The 19,141-nt window shown below is 38.6% G+C and overlaps 1 protein-coding gene across 33 annotated transcripts in view; it reads left to right on the top strand.

Annotated features, from left to right (window-relative positions):
• tou (bromodomain adjacent to zinc finger domain 2B toutatis) overlaps positions 1 to 19,141 on the top strand; it is a 1,094,933-nt gene that overhangs the window by 782,129 nt on the left and 293,663 nt on the right. For 31 of the 33 annotated variants that reach the window (XM_071667361.1, XM_071667356.1, XM_071667362.1 and 28 more), the window contains 2 exons: positions 6,960 to 7,004; positions 8,930 to 8,983. In XM_071667361.1, coding sequence (XP_071523462.1) covers positions 6,960 to 7,004; positions 8,930 to 8,983 — 99 coding nt within the window. The remainder of the gene's footprint in view (positions 1 to 6,959; positions 7,005 to 8,929; positions 8,984 to 19,141) is intronic. The other 2 variants (XM_071667360.1, XM_071667382.1) reach the window with 1 other exon arrangement.

The following is a 19,141-nucleotide window of genomic DNA, read 5'->3' as shown; positions in this document are numbered from 1 at the left end:
TAGGTAGGAGCCTTGTCACACACTGTGCTAGACTTGCCCTCTACCAGTGGCTTGTTAAGGGTGTGGCACTTAAGGTTAAGAAGCAGCACTGGAGTTCTTTAGTTGTGGAGACTGTTGCTGTGGCCACCCTTCTGAGGGAGTTCCAACTGGAACAGGTGCCAAAGATATAGATAGATAGATATTGTGGTATTAGGGTGTTGTGATTGTAAGGTTGTTTGCATATGAAAGGACCTTCATGCTGAGGTTTGCCTGAGGTAATGGGAGTTTGTGCAGGAGGAGATTGAAGAGAGTTAGAAAAATAACTACTCCTTGTGGAACCCAATTGTAGAGTTTGAGTATTTTAGAGGTGAAACCTTTGTGAGTGATTTTGTCATTGTTTTAGAGGCTGGTGGTAGGTATTTTTTGTGTGAGTGTGTCAGGGATTTCAGATGCTTAGTTGATGTCAGTGGCTACTAGTACTGTATAGGAGGTGGTGTGGTTAGTTGAATCCAACTAGGATATGTTTTATGAGCTCATTGTGCTGTTGCAAATTGAAACGTTTGATGAAGAAGTCCTTTCGAGTGTCCCTAAGGAAACAGTATTAACTCAGTACTCTTTGTGATTGTTATGTATGACATCAATAAGAATGTAAATATGAGTATATTCATATGTTTTGCAGATGACACAGGATTGAGTAAAACAGGAGATAGTGATGGTTAAGAAAAAATGCAAAGAGATTTGAATATCATATTCAGGTGGGTAGAAGAAAACCTAATGGAAATCAAAGAAAAGAAATTCAAATGAATATGTCATAGGACATTTAACAATATACAGTTCTGAATATGAAAGCCCTGCAGGAAAAGAATTAGATTGTGAAACAATTATCAAGGTGGAAATCATTATGAATGAGAGACTTGAATTTGAAAAGCAAATTGATAGGATAACAATCTCAAGCCAGATAATGAGCAGTATGATGCGAAGAACTTATGAAATTACAGAAGAAAACTAATGATAAAGATTTTTTATGTGTAAAATAAGAAGCATCTGAATACTACTGTGTTTTTTTGGCTTCATGTTAAGCAGACAAATAAACAAACTAGAAAGCATTCAAAAAAATCTATAAAGAAAATCATTGGAGTAGAGCATATGAACTACCAAGAGAGAGTGAAAGAACTTGAATTATGTGGTTTAGAAAAACATAGGGAAAGATGTGTGATTATATGCATGGCAACAAGTTGAAGAAAAAAAAAAGCAACCTCTTAAATACTGAAAGCATCTTACCAGGTAGACACAGAATCATTAAATCAAATGTAGTACTTGGAAATATGCTGAAAAGGCACCAGATGAACATTTTTTAATCCACAGTGAAGAAACTGGAATGTTTATTTGATGCCATAGCAGATGAATAGAGAGACATACATGGAGTGACTATAGAAACATTCAAAAGAAAGCTAGTCTTGGTTGAATGCAGGATCAGATAAGTTTAGAATAGACAGTTATGTCAGTGGAGTAAGTTCCAAAAAAAAAAAAAAAAATGCATCTTTCAACAAGCAAGATGTGAAATGAGTAATAGGGTAGAGGTTGAGAGAAACAGAATAGCTCAACAAGCAAGCAGTGTGATAAGCACCACAAGCTAGCCCCACCATCCTGCCAAAATTCCTTTGTCGATAGATATACATAAAAGAGGAAGGTATTACACAGTTTGTGTAGATTTTGACACTTTAGTAAAGATTTCCACATTAATGCTTATATACATGTCTTTAGAAAGAGGTCTTGAGTAACACTAGGACTCTTTCAGAGAAATTGTTTCTGTTGTAATTCGAAATAAGATAATATTGACATACATTTAGATTTTACTTGTGTGTAGGATACATTTACACATTTAGTGATCATAACAGAATGAAAGCAAAATGATACTCATTTCATCATTTAACAAGGTAGAAGAAAATCATGGTAAAACAAGTCTTGTGGTAACACTTCTTTTATCTGCAATACTGGTGGCAGAGCAACGTATTCTTGGACTTTACGTGGCTAAAATTTACTTTATATGTTTTATTTCTTATTTTGTTACAATAGGGATGCTTTTATACTTTACAGTGTTAAAGTTACCTCTATGTGGTCTGTTTCATATTTTGTAAGGATAAGGATGCTTTTATACAACTTAAAAAACATGGGGTCATACAGGGATGGACAAGAAACTGTTGAAAGATTAAAGGGGTAATAAGCTAGTATTGAATGACCATCAACTAAATTTTGTTTTGTCTTGACTGGTGACTTTAGTCATATATTGTATGTTAAGAGATTCAAGGATACACTGTAACAAAGTAAATGAAAGAAACATCATGTGTCATCCTTTTTGATAAGTATGCTTCTTCAGTTTCAAGTCCTGTTGAATGTAGTTTTGGGGGCAAGAAGTATTTCTGGAGTTTGACAGAAAGGACTTTAAGGGTACATGCGTTTGACACCCATATACCATACAGCAGATGGTGCCTTTTTTTTCTTGTCAGGCTTTTGTAAGGTTTGTTGGGTCAGTGGTTCAGCTACAGGATGTGTGATACTGGTGAGCAACGATCAGATAGTATTATCTTTTTCTTATAGGCCATGATTTAGATGGGATGGTTTAGATATTTGTATTGGGATCTAGTTACTTTTTTTTTATATGTTGTTGACTTCAGTCGGTGATTAAAGCCCTCTTCAAGGCCAGGTCTTAACTGAAATTTAAAGTGTTTATAAGATAGAAAAGCAAAGAATAAAGAATTATTCTGAATATTTTGGTGGAAATAGGTAAAAGTTCCAGAACTAAGCAATGAAGGAAAAGAAAGTGTTGATGATGGTTCACCCATAAGTTGATGGTGGCTACACATTAATCATGTCATGCAGTGACTTAACTAGATTTATGATATCTAACTAATGGCAGTGACACAAGCAGCCTGTTCTCTGGAGCAGAAACTGATGTAATATTTAAAGGAGAGGTCTGCCTGGCACATGTTTCGTCACCCAAAGTACTGAATCATTCTTTTCACGCAAAAGCTTTTTATTTTATTTATTTATTATACTTAGTTGCTGTCTCCCGCATTAGCGAGGTAGCACAAGGAAACAGATGAAAGAATGGCCCAACCCACCCACATACACATGTATGTACATAAATTCCCACACGCGCACATATACGTACCTATACATTTCAACATATACCTACATATGCATACACATACATATACATATATAAACGTGTACACATCCACACTTGCTGCCTTCATCCATTCCCGTCGCCACCCCACTACACATGAAACAACAACCCCCTCCTCCTGCCCACGCATGCGAGGTAGCGCTAGGAAAAGACAACAAAGTCCACATTCGTTCACATTCAGTCTTTAGCTGTTATGTAAAATACACCGAAACCACAGCTCCCTTTCCACATCCAGGCCCCACAAAATTTTCCATGGTTTGCCCCAGATGCTTCACATTCCCGGATTCAATCCATTGACAGCAGGTCGACCCCAGTATACCACTCTACTCCTTGCACGTCTTTCACCCTCCTGTATGTTCAGGCCCCGATCACTCAAAATCTTTTTCACTCCATCCTTCCACCTCCAATTTGGTCTCCCACTTCTTGTTCCCTCCACCTCTGACACATATATCCTCTTTGTCAATCTTTCCTCACTCATTCTCTCCATGTGACCAAACCATTTCAATACACCCTCTTCTGCTTTTTCAACCACACTCTTTTTTTTTTTTTTACACACATCTCTCTTGCCCTTTCATTACTTACTTGATCAAACCACCTCACACCACATATTGTCCTCAAACATTTCATTTACAACACATCCACCCTCCCCTGCACAACCCTATCAGAACTCATGCCTTGCACCCATATAACATTGTTGGATTCACTATTCCTTCAAACATACCCATTTTTGCTCTGAGATAATGTTCTTGCCTTCCACACATTCTTTAGTGCTCCCAGTACCTTCACCCCCTCCCCCACCCTGTGACTCACTTCAGCTTCCATGGTTCCATCTGCTGCTAAATCCACTCCCAGATATCTAAAACACCTCACTTCCTCCAGTATTTCTTCATTTAAAGTTAGCTCCCAATTACCTTTTCCCTCAACCCTACTGAACCTGATAACCTTGCTCCTATTCACATTTATTCTCAAGTTTCTTCTTTCACACATTTTACCAAACTCAGTCACTGACTTATGCAGTTTCTCACCCGAATCAGCCACCAGCGCTGTATCTTCAGCGAACAACAACTGAGTCACTTCCCAAACCCTCTCATCCACTACAGACTGCATACGTGCCCCTCTCTCCAAAACTCATGCATTCACCTCCCTAACAACCCCCATCCGTAAACAAATTAAACAGCCGAGGACACATCATGCACCCCTGCCGCTAACCGATATTCACTGAGAACCAATCAGTTCCTCTCTTCCTACTCATACACATGCCTTACATTCTCGATAAAACTTTTTCACTGCTTCTAGCAACTTGCCTCCCACACCATATACTCTTAATACCTTCCACAAAGCATCTCTATCAACTCTTATCATATACCTTCTCCAGATCCATGAATGCTACATACAAATCCATTTGTTTTTCTAAGTATTTCTCACATATATTCTTCATAGCAAACACCTGATCCACACATCCTCTACCACTTCTGAAACCACACTGCTCTTCCCCAATCTGATGCTCTGTACATGCCTTTACCCTCTCAATCAATACCCTCCCATATAATTTCCCAGGAATACTCAACAAACTTATACCTCTGTAATTTGAACACTCACCTTTATCCCCTTTGCCCTTATACAGTGGCACTATGCATGCATTCTGCCAATCCTCAGGCACTTCACCATGAACCATACATACAGTGAATATCCTTACCAACCTGTCAACAACACAGTCACCCCCTTTTTTGATAAATGAAAAATGTGCCCCTATCCTTGGATGAAAAGTAAACAAAAGGAAAAGTCTAAAGAAATGAATCATGGCTCAACAGCTGTTTTCATACCAGATTCTTAAAGAGATATAGGAGGAGGAAAAGATGAAAGAAAAAATTCCACAGCTTTATTGTTTAAGCAAAGAAGGTATCTGAATGGTAAAGTAAAAGCTTTGTTGGTACTGACACATGCAGACAGCTCATGAGAGGGGTGGGCAAGTAATAATAGAACAGGGAGAGTGCAGCAACATCTCAGCAAACAGACAGTTTTGCAGAAAATTGATGCTTGGTGAAATTAATGAAATGGAAGGCTTTTGATTCTAATCTTACTAATAGGAAGGTTAGAATACAGCCTGTTCCCTTTGGGAACTCGCTCAAAGGGGTGGTCATAACAAATGTCTCCATAACTGGTGAACTCCAGTGCTGCTTCTTGTCCTTTAGTGCCTCACCCTTAGCAGGCCATTGGGAGAGGGAAACTGATGGATGAAGAACTCCCTACACATATGAATAGATATGAGCAGTATTCCTCTGTAGGGCAAGTAAGTAGTTATGTGATAGATGCTCCAAAGATAAAAAGGTTTTGGGGCTGAAAAGAAGTGAATGAAATTTTCAATAAGCAGAGGCAACCTGGCCAGCAAAGCAATAATTTTGTTAGGAGAGGTCAGTAAACAAGCCACATAAAAATGACTGATGACACCCCCCCCCCCCCCCCCCCACACACACACACACACACACACACACACACACACACACACACACACACACACACACACACACACACACACACACGCACAGACAGACACACACACACAGACAGACACACACACACAGACAGACACACACACAGACAGACACACACACAGACAGACACACACACAGACAGACACACACACACACACACACACACACACACACACACACACACACACACACACACACACACACACACAGACACACACACACACAGACACACACACACACAGACACACACACACACAGACACACACACACACACACACACACACACACACACACACACACACACACACACACACACACACACACACACACACACAGACACACACACACAGACACACACAGACACACACACAGACACACACACACACACACACACACACACACACACACACACACACTCTCGTTGAAGGGGACCTCAGTGAGAAAAAAATAGTGGATTAGAGGTATGTTGGTAGAGTGGTCATAATGGTTAGGAACTCATGTTTCTAGTTTAATTATTTTGTTCCAGAGTGTTAAGTGGGGAGTGAGACCTTGCCTCCACTTGGATCTTCCTAGATAGTCCCAAACCAATCCTTGTGGTGTACATTAAAGTCCTTTGCATTAATGATTTCAGCATATGGATGTGAGCAGAGCAATGCTTCATGCCAGGAAGTCAAATAGCAAGGATTTGTATGAATAGAAGCTAGATTATATAAGATAGAGAAATTAAGAGGCAGATGGCTCATTAGTTGAGAGATTGAAGATATACATGGCAAGCAGTAGGCACAAGTACCAAACAAGAATATAGAGTAAGAGATGAGTGAATTATGTCATCAGAAGATGTTTTAGAGATAAAAGTGTTAGATTGTGGACTTAATGCCAGCATCTGATATACAGATGAGGTAAAGAAATGAAAGATACAGTAACCTGGGCCAGTAAGGGGAAATGTGACATACTGCTGTGCTGCCTCACTGCACTTCTGTCATTGTCCCCTCCTATACCCATGCTGTAGTACTGCCCAGGTTGATGGTTGCCTGCCACTACTACTACTACTACTACTACTACTACTACTACTACTACTACTACTACTACTACTACTACTACTACTACTACTACTTACACTGCCACTTCTACTACTGCTTACACTGCCACTTCTCTAGTCTTCTCCCCAAGTAATAGTAGCAGTAAAGGTAGTAGTAGTTGCAATAGGTGCCACTAACCACCAATAGTAAGTGCCATGTCTTAACTCAATTCTTTTTCAGACCATCTCTGTAATATAGTAATACAGTATTCTATGGTTTCAGGAAAGAGAACAAGAAAAGCAGAAGCAAAAGTTACTTAAAGAGCAGGTAAGTTATGATGGGATTGTTTTGATATTACTTCTGAATATTTTAGTGTACATACATACACCATATTGATTATTAGTCAAGTCACAATATGCACCAAAGTAGAATAACTAAACTTCCATATATGTGAGGATGGAGTAGTTTGTGATCTTTTTAAAGGAATCTGTAATATTATCTTTGTTACCACAGAAAAATGTGCCTTGTTGAAATATTATTGTTTGTCCATCAATTTTTATTATTTATGTGACTTAAGACATTAGCATTGCTCAAATAGGGAAGATTGTGTGTTGTATTTCTAATGCTGGTATACCTAAGTACAGTTTACTTATGTCTTCACAATGTAATACTTACCTTTTTTAATAATGTGAAGAATAGTACTTTGCAATATCATTAGAAGAATGTTTGCTCTGGAAGTACCGAGAATAGTAATATCTTGCACAAACTTACCCATACATTGAGCATAAGGTAAGTATTCTGCCTCACTGGAGACTCTGCTCTGTTGGTTAATTTTTTATTGCCTGTGTATTAGCTGGAAGCACTTCCTGCTTTAATCCTTTTGTCTGGTTCTCTACAAAGCTCTGTCTTAGTGTATGATCTGCCAAAATAAGGGAATTCCTTATACAGTACAGTTTTAGAAGTTTATTTATTTGACTTTTCTATATTTCACGATTTAAAAGGAGTATAAACTGTGTGGTCTGTTATGTTGTATAAGCCACCTGCATTCTTTTTTTTATATTAAGTGCTAGCAGTAAGTGTTTCCTTTTACATGAAAAGTTATCTCAGTCAGAGTCAGTGTTTGAGTGCCAAGTCTGAAATTTTTTTGTCTCTGTCTTTTATGATGATTTAGACTGCTGATGCTCAAACAGTGACCCATGATAGAGGACCAGGCATTTTATATTTTACCCTTCATACCTTGCACTTTTGAGTCATTAGGATGTATTTTAAATGAGCTCAGTTAGGGTGAGTTTTTTTTTTTCCCTCTCAAAGATTCCCTGGTATGATCAGAAACATAATCTTATAATGTTAGCAGATAACAATACCATCATTTGAATTCAGGAAATATTTTATAAAACTCTCATACCCTGATTGATCACTTTACAGAAATACAGTCCTTAATCTCAAATCTGTAGACTGAATGCTGTAGGATTGGCACTTTTGTAGAGTAATACAAGAAGTTGTAGAGACTAATGCCACAGATTACTCATCTTAAGATTGTAGAAACTTTTACCATAAGACGTTTCACACATTCCCATATTGACAGGAGCTGCCATCCACAGCTGTCTTAGCCACTCTACAGACTTTCAGAATAATGAAAACAGTCTCACTGTATGTCATCAATTGATCAGTCAGTGTGATAAAATCTTTGATGAGTCTTTACTCAAGAGAGTTGGTGGAAGATATTCATGACTGGTTATCCCTTTAAATATGAATTACTTGTTTAGTGATGCTTTATGCAAATAGTGAGCTCTGACATAGCTCACGTGAGATTTATCATCTCTGTTTTGTGTTTTATATATATATATATATATATATATATATATATATATATATATATATATATATATATATATATATATATGCTTTGCCTGTTTAACAGACAATTTTTGTGACATCTCAGGCATCATTTGTTTCAGTTTACATCATATTCATGTCTCAGACTTTGATTTTTATGCCATCCTTTAATGTATTAGTGTTCACACAGTCCTCCACCGACACTCTCAACTCTGTAGTTTTAACAGTTGATTGGCATGCCCCCACAGTATGTGTCACCATCAGCCATCATGCCTCTGTAGCCTCTTTGGAAGCCACATTATTCAGAACAGAAATGGGGGAGAATGTGTGTTTCCTTTGTTATGCTCAGGGATCATAATAGCTGGTGGCATCACGTAGTAACTCTCTGACACTCTGACATTATTGTTGTTCCGCAGTTGTATCTACAGGAGCTCAACAAACAACGTGAAATGCTCTACACTCTTGAGCTGGTATGTCCTTCCACCCTCATGATGCACTCAGTCAAGCCAGAGTGTTTGCAGTTTTGTTTGACATTTAATTTTCTAGTTAAGTTACTGGATTCTTTATGAGGTTGGCAATGAGAAGCATTTAAGATGGAGCTTTAGTCAGTATGATGAATATTTTATCAATATTAAGTTGGAATATTTGAGTCTGATGCTACTCAAATTTGTCAATCAAGTTGCAGTTCTTACTGAAAACTATTATCAGTGTTTCTTGTTATGCAAGACCTAGATATTCAAAATCTTGCTAATTCTAGATCTAGCTCTCCAAAATATGACTTGTCCAAAACTTTCCCCACTAAAGTATATATATATATATATATATATATATATATATATATATATATAGCTTATGGATCAGGGTATCAGGAAATTTATTTAATAGGTTAGAAAAAGTTACTCTTTTTTATTGTGGTTATCACATAGCTATCTTCTCATACTTCTTATAGATTTTATTTTTAAAAGTATCTGTAAAGTCTGCAAGAAAAACTTGATTTTTTATAATATATGTGATAAAAGATGTTTTTATCGATGACAAGATATTTTTTCTCAATTGAAAATGTTTATGGATAGACTTTTTTTTAAGTTTTTACCAAATGCTTGTATTAAGAAATAAAAAGTACATTCATACTTGATTAACTTCCATGAGTGTACTTTTTAATTTCTTTGATGCAAACATTAGATAACTGCTTCATGTATATGATAACCAAACCAGCACCCAGAACTTTTCAGGAAATGTATGAAGTGGTTGTTAAGGAGTGTAAAGGAGAGATGACACATGCCTCTGGGCTTAGATTATTAGAGTACTGTTGACACGCTTTGCATGATATAGAAAGATTGAGATAGAGAATATTACTTGCAGTGTTGACATTATCATATGATAGGGTTTCATCATATGATCTACTGAAATTTTAGGAACTAAAGAATGATTTCAAACTGCTTAAGAGTTATGTGTTGGAGAGTTTTGGAGAGCTATTAAGTTGTTAATGCTGTAGTGCATCGTCAAACAGCTTGCTGGTGACACTGACTGAAAAAAGATGATTTGAACAAAAAGTCAATTTGTTGGTTCATAATCTTCTGGGGCTCTGCTCGAATATTAAAGTGGATAATTTTTTACCCGTTAATGGCACCTATATGTTGTGGTATCTACCACTTAGAAGTTAAACTCTTTTAATATTGTTCAGTTTGTATTTAGTTTTTGCTGTTATTATTATTATTATTATTTTATTTTATTTTATTTTATTGTATTTTATTCGTATTGGTTAACTAAGGTTAACCTTAACGTGGTATCTAGGCATTGTAAGCAAAGAAACGATTTCCTAACATCTGCCTGTTGATTAAGACAACCATTCTAATTGCTTTCTCAAGAAGATATTGCCATGATTAGTCCAACAAGGATAGAAACACTCTAACTTGATGGACGTACCTGCACTTATAATCACCATTCATGTTATATGCAACCCTCCGCTTGTCACCAACCTATTTAGTAATTTTAAGATTTTAGTGCATTCCTCTTACACCATTGCAAGTGAGACCAGTTCAGCCATGATATTATTCACCCAGGATGTAGCTTGTCATACCTGATATCTTTGGGATGAGATATATCAAATTTCTGGTTTTTCTGGATGTAGTTGACCAATATCATAATCACCTAGGTCCTGTAGATTAGATTTACTAGTTTTGCACCAAGTAAGCCAAAGTCTTTCTTTGTTCTTATATTATTTTTTATATTAATGCTGTTCCCATCTCACTGGTTACATACAGTAAATGCAGTTTCTATAGGTTAGATAAAACAATCTTGATAAACAAGGCTAATGGGTGTTTGATATCAAAGTGGTTGGTGCTTTATGCATGTAAGTTCCTAAAGTATCATGTAACTTTCCATGTGCATGAAAACCCATAGAAGAAACAACTTTGAATGTTTGTGCTGTGATGTTTGTAGATATTTATAATATTTCATTCATTTAAAAGAATGAACTGATCATATATTTACTAACTGGATAAAAGGAAAATTTCCCCTTTCTTTAATTGCTTCAGTATGACTAATATTTTTTCATATCAGCTTGATACTAAATTAAGCCAAATGATGCATAATAATGAGTTTGACTTTTTATGGTTTTGTATCCATGTCCTCAGATTTTGAATCCAGAGGCTGTAACAGTTTCCTAATGAGATATTTTCATAGTCTTTCACCATGGAAAGAATTAACTCTGTGGCTTGGAGTAGAATTAAGTTAACAGTTAATTGGGCCAAATGCCAGATGTGGGCAGTTTCCAATGTGTTATGCTTTATTGCATATTGAGGGTTGGTTGCATATCACAGCTCCAGAATAGTAAACTCTTTTCTAATGTCCAGGAAGTTGCATATTATCCATGGGAACACATAACAGTTGTTAACTTTCTGCCTGTCACTCAGTACTGTATATGCCACATTGTGCAGTCATTAAGTAGAAGTATTCAGCAGGAATATTAGGTGGAAGCCTCTTGAAACACTGCTAGAGTTGCCCTCTACCAGTTGCCTGTCAAGGGTGAGGCATTAAAGTTGACCTGTTTTAGAGACTCTTGTCATGGACGACCCTTAGGGAAGGTTCTTGAAGGGAAAAAGCTTCAGAGCTATAAATAAGTAGATATATACAACCAGAGCAAAGTCATATTAGTGTTTTTTCCTATTCAGAGCTTATTTTTACAAGACATAAATCTTGAAAAACATTTTGACTGATATATGTTTATCATACTTAGTCGCCGTCTCCCGTGTTAGCAAGGTAGCGCAAGGAAACAGACGAAAGAATGGCCCAACCCACCCACATACACATGTATATACATAATTGATATTAACTATGAAAGATGTGAATAGGAATGGCATTTTTTTCCACTGTTAGCTAAGTTATTCATGAATTTGATTTTAAATTCTTGGTCTCGAATTTGTAGTAGACTACTATCCATACACTACTGTAGCTACATTACTACTAATGCAATGATATTGTCAGAGATCCAGAAACATTGCCAAACATTACTAGAAATGTTTTACATGTTATTTTCCACATGTAACGATAAAATTGTTATGTATGATAGTAGATAAACTGGATATAACAAATATGCAAAGAGAAAGTATTCCAGACTGTCACCATTTAATAAAGTGCTTCAGGGAGTTCCAGAAAGGAGCAAGTGTCAGAGATGTGTGAAACTAAAAACAAAGTCACTCCAATAAGGACAAATTGAATATGAAATGGAAAAAAATTACCATTTACATTTTAGCATTTTTCCCCAGCATTGTATCTCGAATTGGCAGAAACTACCCAGCTTAATGATTCTAAGGATGATATTACAGTGATGTACATATGTATTTATATATTTATTTGTTATACTTGATTGCTGTTTCTGGCATCAGTGAGATAGCGCCAGGAAACAGATGAACAACGACCCACCCCCTCATATATACATATATACGTAAATGCCCATGCATTTAACATATACATATCAATGTATACACATATACAAACATAAACTTACACAGACATATAGATTTATACACATGTACATATTCATACTTGATTATTATACTTTATCCCATCCACTCATATACATATTTATACGCAAATGCCCATTTTATTATTATTATTATTATTTTGCTTTGTTGCTGTCTCCCGCGTTAGCGAGGTAACGCAAGGAAACAGACGAAAGAATGGCCATACCCACCCACACACACTTGTATATACATACACGTCCACACACGCAAATATACATACCCATACATCTCAACGTATACATATATATATATATATATATATATATATATATACACACACACACAGACATATACATATATACACATGTACATAATTCATACTGTCTACCTTTATTCACTCCCATCGCCACCCTGCCACACATGAAATAACAACCCCTTCCCCCCTCATCTGCACGAGGTAGCACTAGTAAGACGACAAAGGCCCCATTCGTTCACGCTCAGTCTCTAGCCGTCATGTAATAATGCACCAGAACCACAGCTCCCTTTCCACATCCAGGCCCCACAAAACTTTCCATGGTTTACCCCAGACGCTTCAAATGCCCTGGTTCAATCCATTGACAGCATGTCGACCCCGGTATACCACATCATTCCAATTCACTCTATTCCTTGCACGCATCTCACCCTCCTGCATGTTCAGGCCCCAATCACTAAAAATCTTTTTCACTCCATCTTTCCACCTCCAATTTGGTCTCCCACTTCTCCTTGTTCCCTCCACCTCTGATACATATATCCTCTTGGTCAATCTTTCCTCACTCATTCTCTCTATGTGACCAAACCATTTCAAAACACCCTCTTCTGCTCTCTCAACCACACTCTTTTTATTACCTTACATCTCTCTTACCCCATCATTACCTACTCAATCGAATGCCCATACATGCACATATACATATCAACATATATACACATATACAAACATAAACATACACAGACATGTACATTTATACACGTATACATCGTCATACATATTTATTATACTTAATCAGTGTCTCCCACATCAGCGAGATAGTGCGAGGAAAAGACGAGGAATGGCCCATCCCACCCACATACACATGTATATACATAAATATCTCTACACCCACATATACATACACAGACATAGACATATATATACACTTGCACGTATTAATACTTGCTGCCTTCATCCATTCCCATTGCCACCCCTACCACACATGAAATAGCATCCCCCCCCTCCAGCGAGGTAGCACCAGGAATACACAAAAAAAGTCCACACTTGTTCACACTCAGTCTCTAGCTGTCATGTTTAATGCACCCAAACCACAGCTCCCTTTCCATATCCAGGCCCCACACACCTTTCCATGGTTTACCTCACATGTATTCACATGCCTGCCCTGGTTCAATCCATTGACAGAACGTCAACCCTGGTATACCACATCGTTCTAATTCACTCTACTCCTTTCATGTCTTTCACCCTCATGTATGTTCAGGTCCTGATCGCTCAAAATCTTTTTCACTCCATCCTTCCACCTCCAATTTGGTCTCCTGCTTCTTGTTCACTCCACCTCTGATACATATATGCTCTTTGTCAGTCTTTCCTCACTCATTCTCTCAATGTGTCCAAACCATTTCAATGCACCTTCTTCTGCTCTCAACCACACTCTTTTTATGACCACACATCTCTCTTATCCTTTCATCACTTACTTGATCAAACCACCTCACACCACATATTGTCCTCATACATTTCATTTCCAACACATCCACCTTCCTCCACACAACCCTAACTACAGCACATGCCTTGCAACCATACAACATTGCTGGAACCACTATTCCTTCAAACATACCCATTTTTGCTCTCCGAGATAATGTTCTCGCCCTCCACACATTCTTCAATGCTCTCAAAACCTTCACCCCTCCTGCACCCTGTGATTCACTTCTGCTTCCATGGTTCCATCCACTGCCACATCCACTCCCAGATATCTAAAACACCTCACTTCCTCCATTCAAACTTACCTTCCAGTTAACTTGTCCCTCAACCTGCTGAACCTAATAACCCTGCTCTTATTCACATTTACTCTCAATTTTCTTCTTTCACACTCTTTACCAAACTCAGTCACCAATTTCTGCAGTTTCCCACCTGAATAAGCCGCCAGCACTGTATCATCAGTGAACAGCAAGTGACTCGCTTCCCAAGCCCTCTCATTCACAACAGACTGTGTACTTGCCCCTCTCTCCAAAACTCTTGCATTCATCTCCCTAACCACCCCATCCATAAGCAATTAAACAACCATGGAGACATCACGCACCCCTGCCGCAAACTGACATTCACGGAGAAAGAATCAATTTCCTCTCTTCCTACTTGTACACATGTCTTACATCCTTGGTAAAGACTTTTCTCTGCTTCTAGCAACTTACCTCCGACTCCATATACTCTTAAAACCTTCCAAAGAGCATCTCTATCAACCCTATCATATGTCATCCCCAGATCCATAGATGCTACATACAAATCCATTTGCTTTTCTAAGTATTTCTCACATACATTCTTCAAAGCAAACACCTGATCCTCACATCCTCTACCACTTCTGAAGCCACACTGCTCTTCCCCAATCTGATGCTCTGTACATGCCTTCACCCTCTCAATCAATACCCTCCCATATAATTTACTCAACAAACTTATACCTCTTATACCCCTATCCCCAGGGATAGGGGAGTAAGAATACTTCCCACGCATTCCTCAGGTGTCGTAGAAGGCTACTAAAGGGGACGGGAGCGGGGGTCTAGAAACCCTCCCCTCCTTGTATTTTAACTTTCTAAAAGGGGAAACAAAAGAAGGAGTCACACGGGGAGTGCTCATCCTCCTCGAAGGCTCAGATTGGGGTGTCTAAATGTGTGTGGATGTAACCAAGATGAGAAAAAAGGAGAGATAGGTAGTATGTTTCAGGAAAGGAACCTGAATGTTTTGGCTCTGAGTGAAATGAAGCTCAAGGGAAAAGGGGAAGAGCAGTTCGGGAATGTCTTGGGAGTAAAGTCAGGGGTTAGTGAGAGGACAAGAGCAAGGGAAGGAGTAGCACTACTTCTGAAACAGGAGTTGTGGGAGTATGTGATAGAGTGTAAGAAAGTAAATTCTAGATTGATATGGGTAAAACTGAAAGTTGATGGAGAGAGATGGGTGATTATTGGTGCATATGCACCTGGGCATGAGAAGAAAGATCATGAGAGGCAAGTGTTTTGGGAGCAGCTGAATGAGTGTGTTAGTGGTTTTGATGCACAAGACCGGGTTATAGTGATGGGTGATTTGACTACAAAGGTGAGTAATGTGGCAGTTGAGGGAATAATTGGTATACATGGGGTGTTCAGTGTTGTAAATGGAAATGGTGAAGAGCTTGTAGATTTATGTGCTGAAAAAGGACTGGTGATTGGGAATACCTGGTTTAAAAAGCAAGATATAAATAAGTATATGTATATAAGTAAGAGAGATGGCCAGAGAGCGTTATTGGATTACGTGTTAATTGATAGGCATGCGAAAGAGAGACTTTTGGATGTTAATGTGGTGAGAGGTGCAACTGGAGGGATGTCTGATCATTATCTTGTGGAGGTGAAGATGAAGATTTGTAGGGGTTTTCAGAAGAGAAGAGAGAATGTTGGGTGAAGAGAAAGGTGAGAATAAGTGAGCTTGGAAAGGAGACTTTTGTGAGGAAGTACCAGAAGAGACTGAGTACAGATTGGAAAAAGGTGAGAACAAAGGAGGTAAGGAGAGTAGGGGAGGAATGGGATGTATTTAGGGAAGCAGTGATGGCTTGCACAAAAGATGCTTGTGGCATGAGAAGCGTGGGAGGTGGGTTGATTAGAAAGGAGAGTGAGTGGTGGGATGAAGAAGTAAGATTATTAGTGAAAGAGAAGAGAGAGGCATTTGGACGATTTTTGCAGGGAAAAAATGCAAATGAGTGGGAGATGTATAAAAGAAAGAGGCAGGAGGTCAAAAGAAAGGTTCAAGAGATGAAAAAGAGGGCAAATGAGAGTTGGGGTGAGAGTATCATTAAATTTTAGGGAGAATAAAAAGATGTTTTGGAAGGAGGTAAATAAAGTGCGTAAGACAAGGGAGCAAATGGTAACTACAGTGAAGGGGGCTAATGGGGAGATGATAACAAGTAGTGGTGATGTGAGAAGGAGATGGAGTGAGTATTTTGAAGGTTTGTTGAACGTGTTTGATGATAGAGTGGCAGATATAGGGTGTTTTGGTCAAGGTGGTGTGCAGAGTGAGAGGGTTAGGGAAAATGATTTGGTAGACAGAGAAGAGGTAGTAAAAGCTTTGCGGAAGATGAAAGCCGGCAAGGCAGCGGGTTTGAATAGTATTGCAGTGGAATTTATTAAAAAAGGGGGTGACTGTATTGTTGACTGGTTGGTAAGGTTATTTAATGTATGTATGATTCATGATGAGTTGCCTGAGGATTGGCGGAATGCTTGCGTAGTGCCATTGTACAAAGGCAAAGGGGATAAGAGTGAGTGCTCAAATTACAGAGGTATAAGTTTGTTGAGTATTCCTGGTAAATTATATGGAAGGATATTGATTGAGTGGGTGAAGGCATATACAGAGCATCAGATCGGGGAAGAGCAGTGTGATTTCAGAAGTGGTAGAGGATGTGTGGATCAGGTGTTTGCTTTGAAGAATGTATGTGAGAAATACTTAGAGAAGCAAATGGATATGTATGTAGCATTTATGGATCTGGAGAAGGCATATGATAGAGTCGATAGAGATGCTCTGTGGAAGGTACTAAGAATATATGGTGTGGGAGGCAAGTTGTTAGAAGCGGTGACAAGTTTTTATCGAGGATGTAAGGCATGTGTACGTGTAGGAAGAGAGGAAAGTGATTGGTTCTCAATTAATGTAGGTTTGCGGCAGGGGTGTGTGATGTCTCCATGGTTGTTTAATTTGTTTATGGATGGGGTTGTTAGGGAGGTGAATGCAAGAGTTTTGGAAAGAGGGGCAAGTATGAAGTCTGTTGTGGATGAGAGAGCTTGGGAAGTGTGTCAGTTGTTATTCGCTGATGATACAGCGCTGGTGGCTGATTCATGTGAGAAACTGCAGAAGCTGGTGACTGAGTTTGGTAAAGTGTGTGAAAGAAGAAAGTTAAGAGTAAATGTGAATAAGAGCAAGGTTATTAGGTACAGTAGGGTTGAGGGTCAAGCCAATTGGGAGGTAAGTTTGATTGGAGAAAAACTGGAGGAAGTGAAGTGTTTTAGATATCTGGGAGTGGATTTGGCAGCTGATGGAACCATGGAAGCGGAAGTGAATTATGGGGTGGAGGAGGGGGCGAAAATTCTGGGAGCCTTGAAGAATGTTTGGAAGTCGAGAACATTATCTCAGAAAGTAAAAATGGGTATGTTTGAAGGAATAGTGGTTCTAACAATGTTGTATGGTTGTGAGGCGTGGGCTATGGATGGAGTTGTGCGCAGGAGGGTGGATGTGCTGGAAATGAGATGTTTGAGGACAATATGTGGTGTAGGTGGTTTAATCGAGTAAGTAAAGTAAGGGTAAGAGAGCTGTGTGGAAATAAAAAGAGTGTGGTTGAGAGAGCAGAAGAGGGTGTTTTGAAATGGTTTGATAACATGAAGAGAATAAGTGAGGAAAGATAGACCAAGAGGATATATGTGTCGGAGGTGGAGGGAACGAGAAGTGGGAGACCAAATTGGAGGTGTGTGGAAATAAAAAGAGTGTGGTTGAGAGAGCAGAAGAGGGTGTTTTGAAATGGTTTGATAGCATGAAGAGAATAAGTGAGGAAAGATTGACCAAGAGGATATATGTGTCGGAGGTGGAGGGAACGAGAAGTGGGAGACCAGATTGGAGGTGGAAGGATGGAGTGAAAAAGATTTTGAGTGATCGGGGCCTGAACATGCAGGAGGGTGAAAGGAGTGCAAGGAATAGAGTGAATTGGAACAATGTGGTATACTGGGGTCGACGTGCTGTCAATGGATTGAACCAGGGCATGTGAAGCGTCTGGGGTAAACCATGGAAAGTTCTGTGGGGCCTGGATTTGAAAATGGAGCTGTGGTTTTGGTGCATTATTACATGACAGCTAGAGACTGAGTGTGAACGAATGGGGCCTTTGCTGTCTTTTCCTAGTGCTACCCTGCATACATTTGGGGGTAGGATGTTGTTATTCCATGTGTGGCGGGGTGGCGATGGGAATAAATAAAGGCAGACTGTATGAATTATGTACATGTGTATATATGTATATGTCTGTGTGTGTATGTATACGTGTACATTGAGATGTATAGGTATGTATATTTGCATGTGTGGACGTGTATGTATATACATGTGTATGTGGGTGGGTTGGGCCATTCTTTCGTCTGTTTCCTTGTGCTACCTCGCTAACGTAGGAGACAGCGACAAAGCAAAATAAATAAATATATATATATATATATATATATATATATATATATATATATATATATATATATATATATATAAAGCAAAAATGGGTATGTTTGAAGGAATAGTGGTTCCAACAATGTTGTATGGTTGCGAGGCGTGGGCTATGGATAGAGTTGTGCGCAGGAGGATGGATGTGCTGGAAATGAGATGTTTGAGGACAATGTGTGGTGTGAGGTGGTTTGATCGAGTGAGTAACGTAAGGGTAAGAGTGATGT

The sequence above is a fragment of the Panulirus ornatus genome, chromosome 12, assembly GCF_036320965.1.
Source record: "Panulirus ornatus isolate Po-2019 chromosome 12, ASM3632096v1, whole genome shotgun sequence".
NCBI lineage: Eukaryota > Metazoa > Arthropoda > Malacostraca > Decapoda > Palinuridae > Panulirus > Panulirus ornatus.
This window is presented reverse-complemented; position numbering and strand designations above follow the sequence as displayed.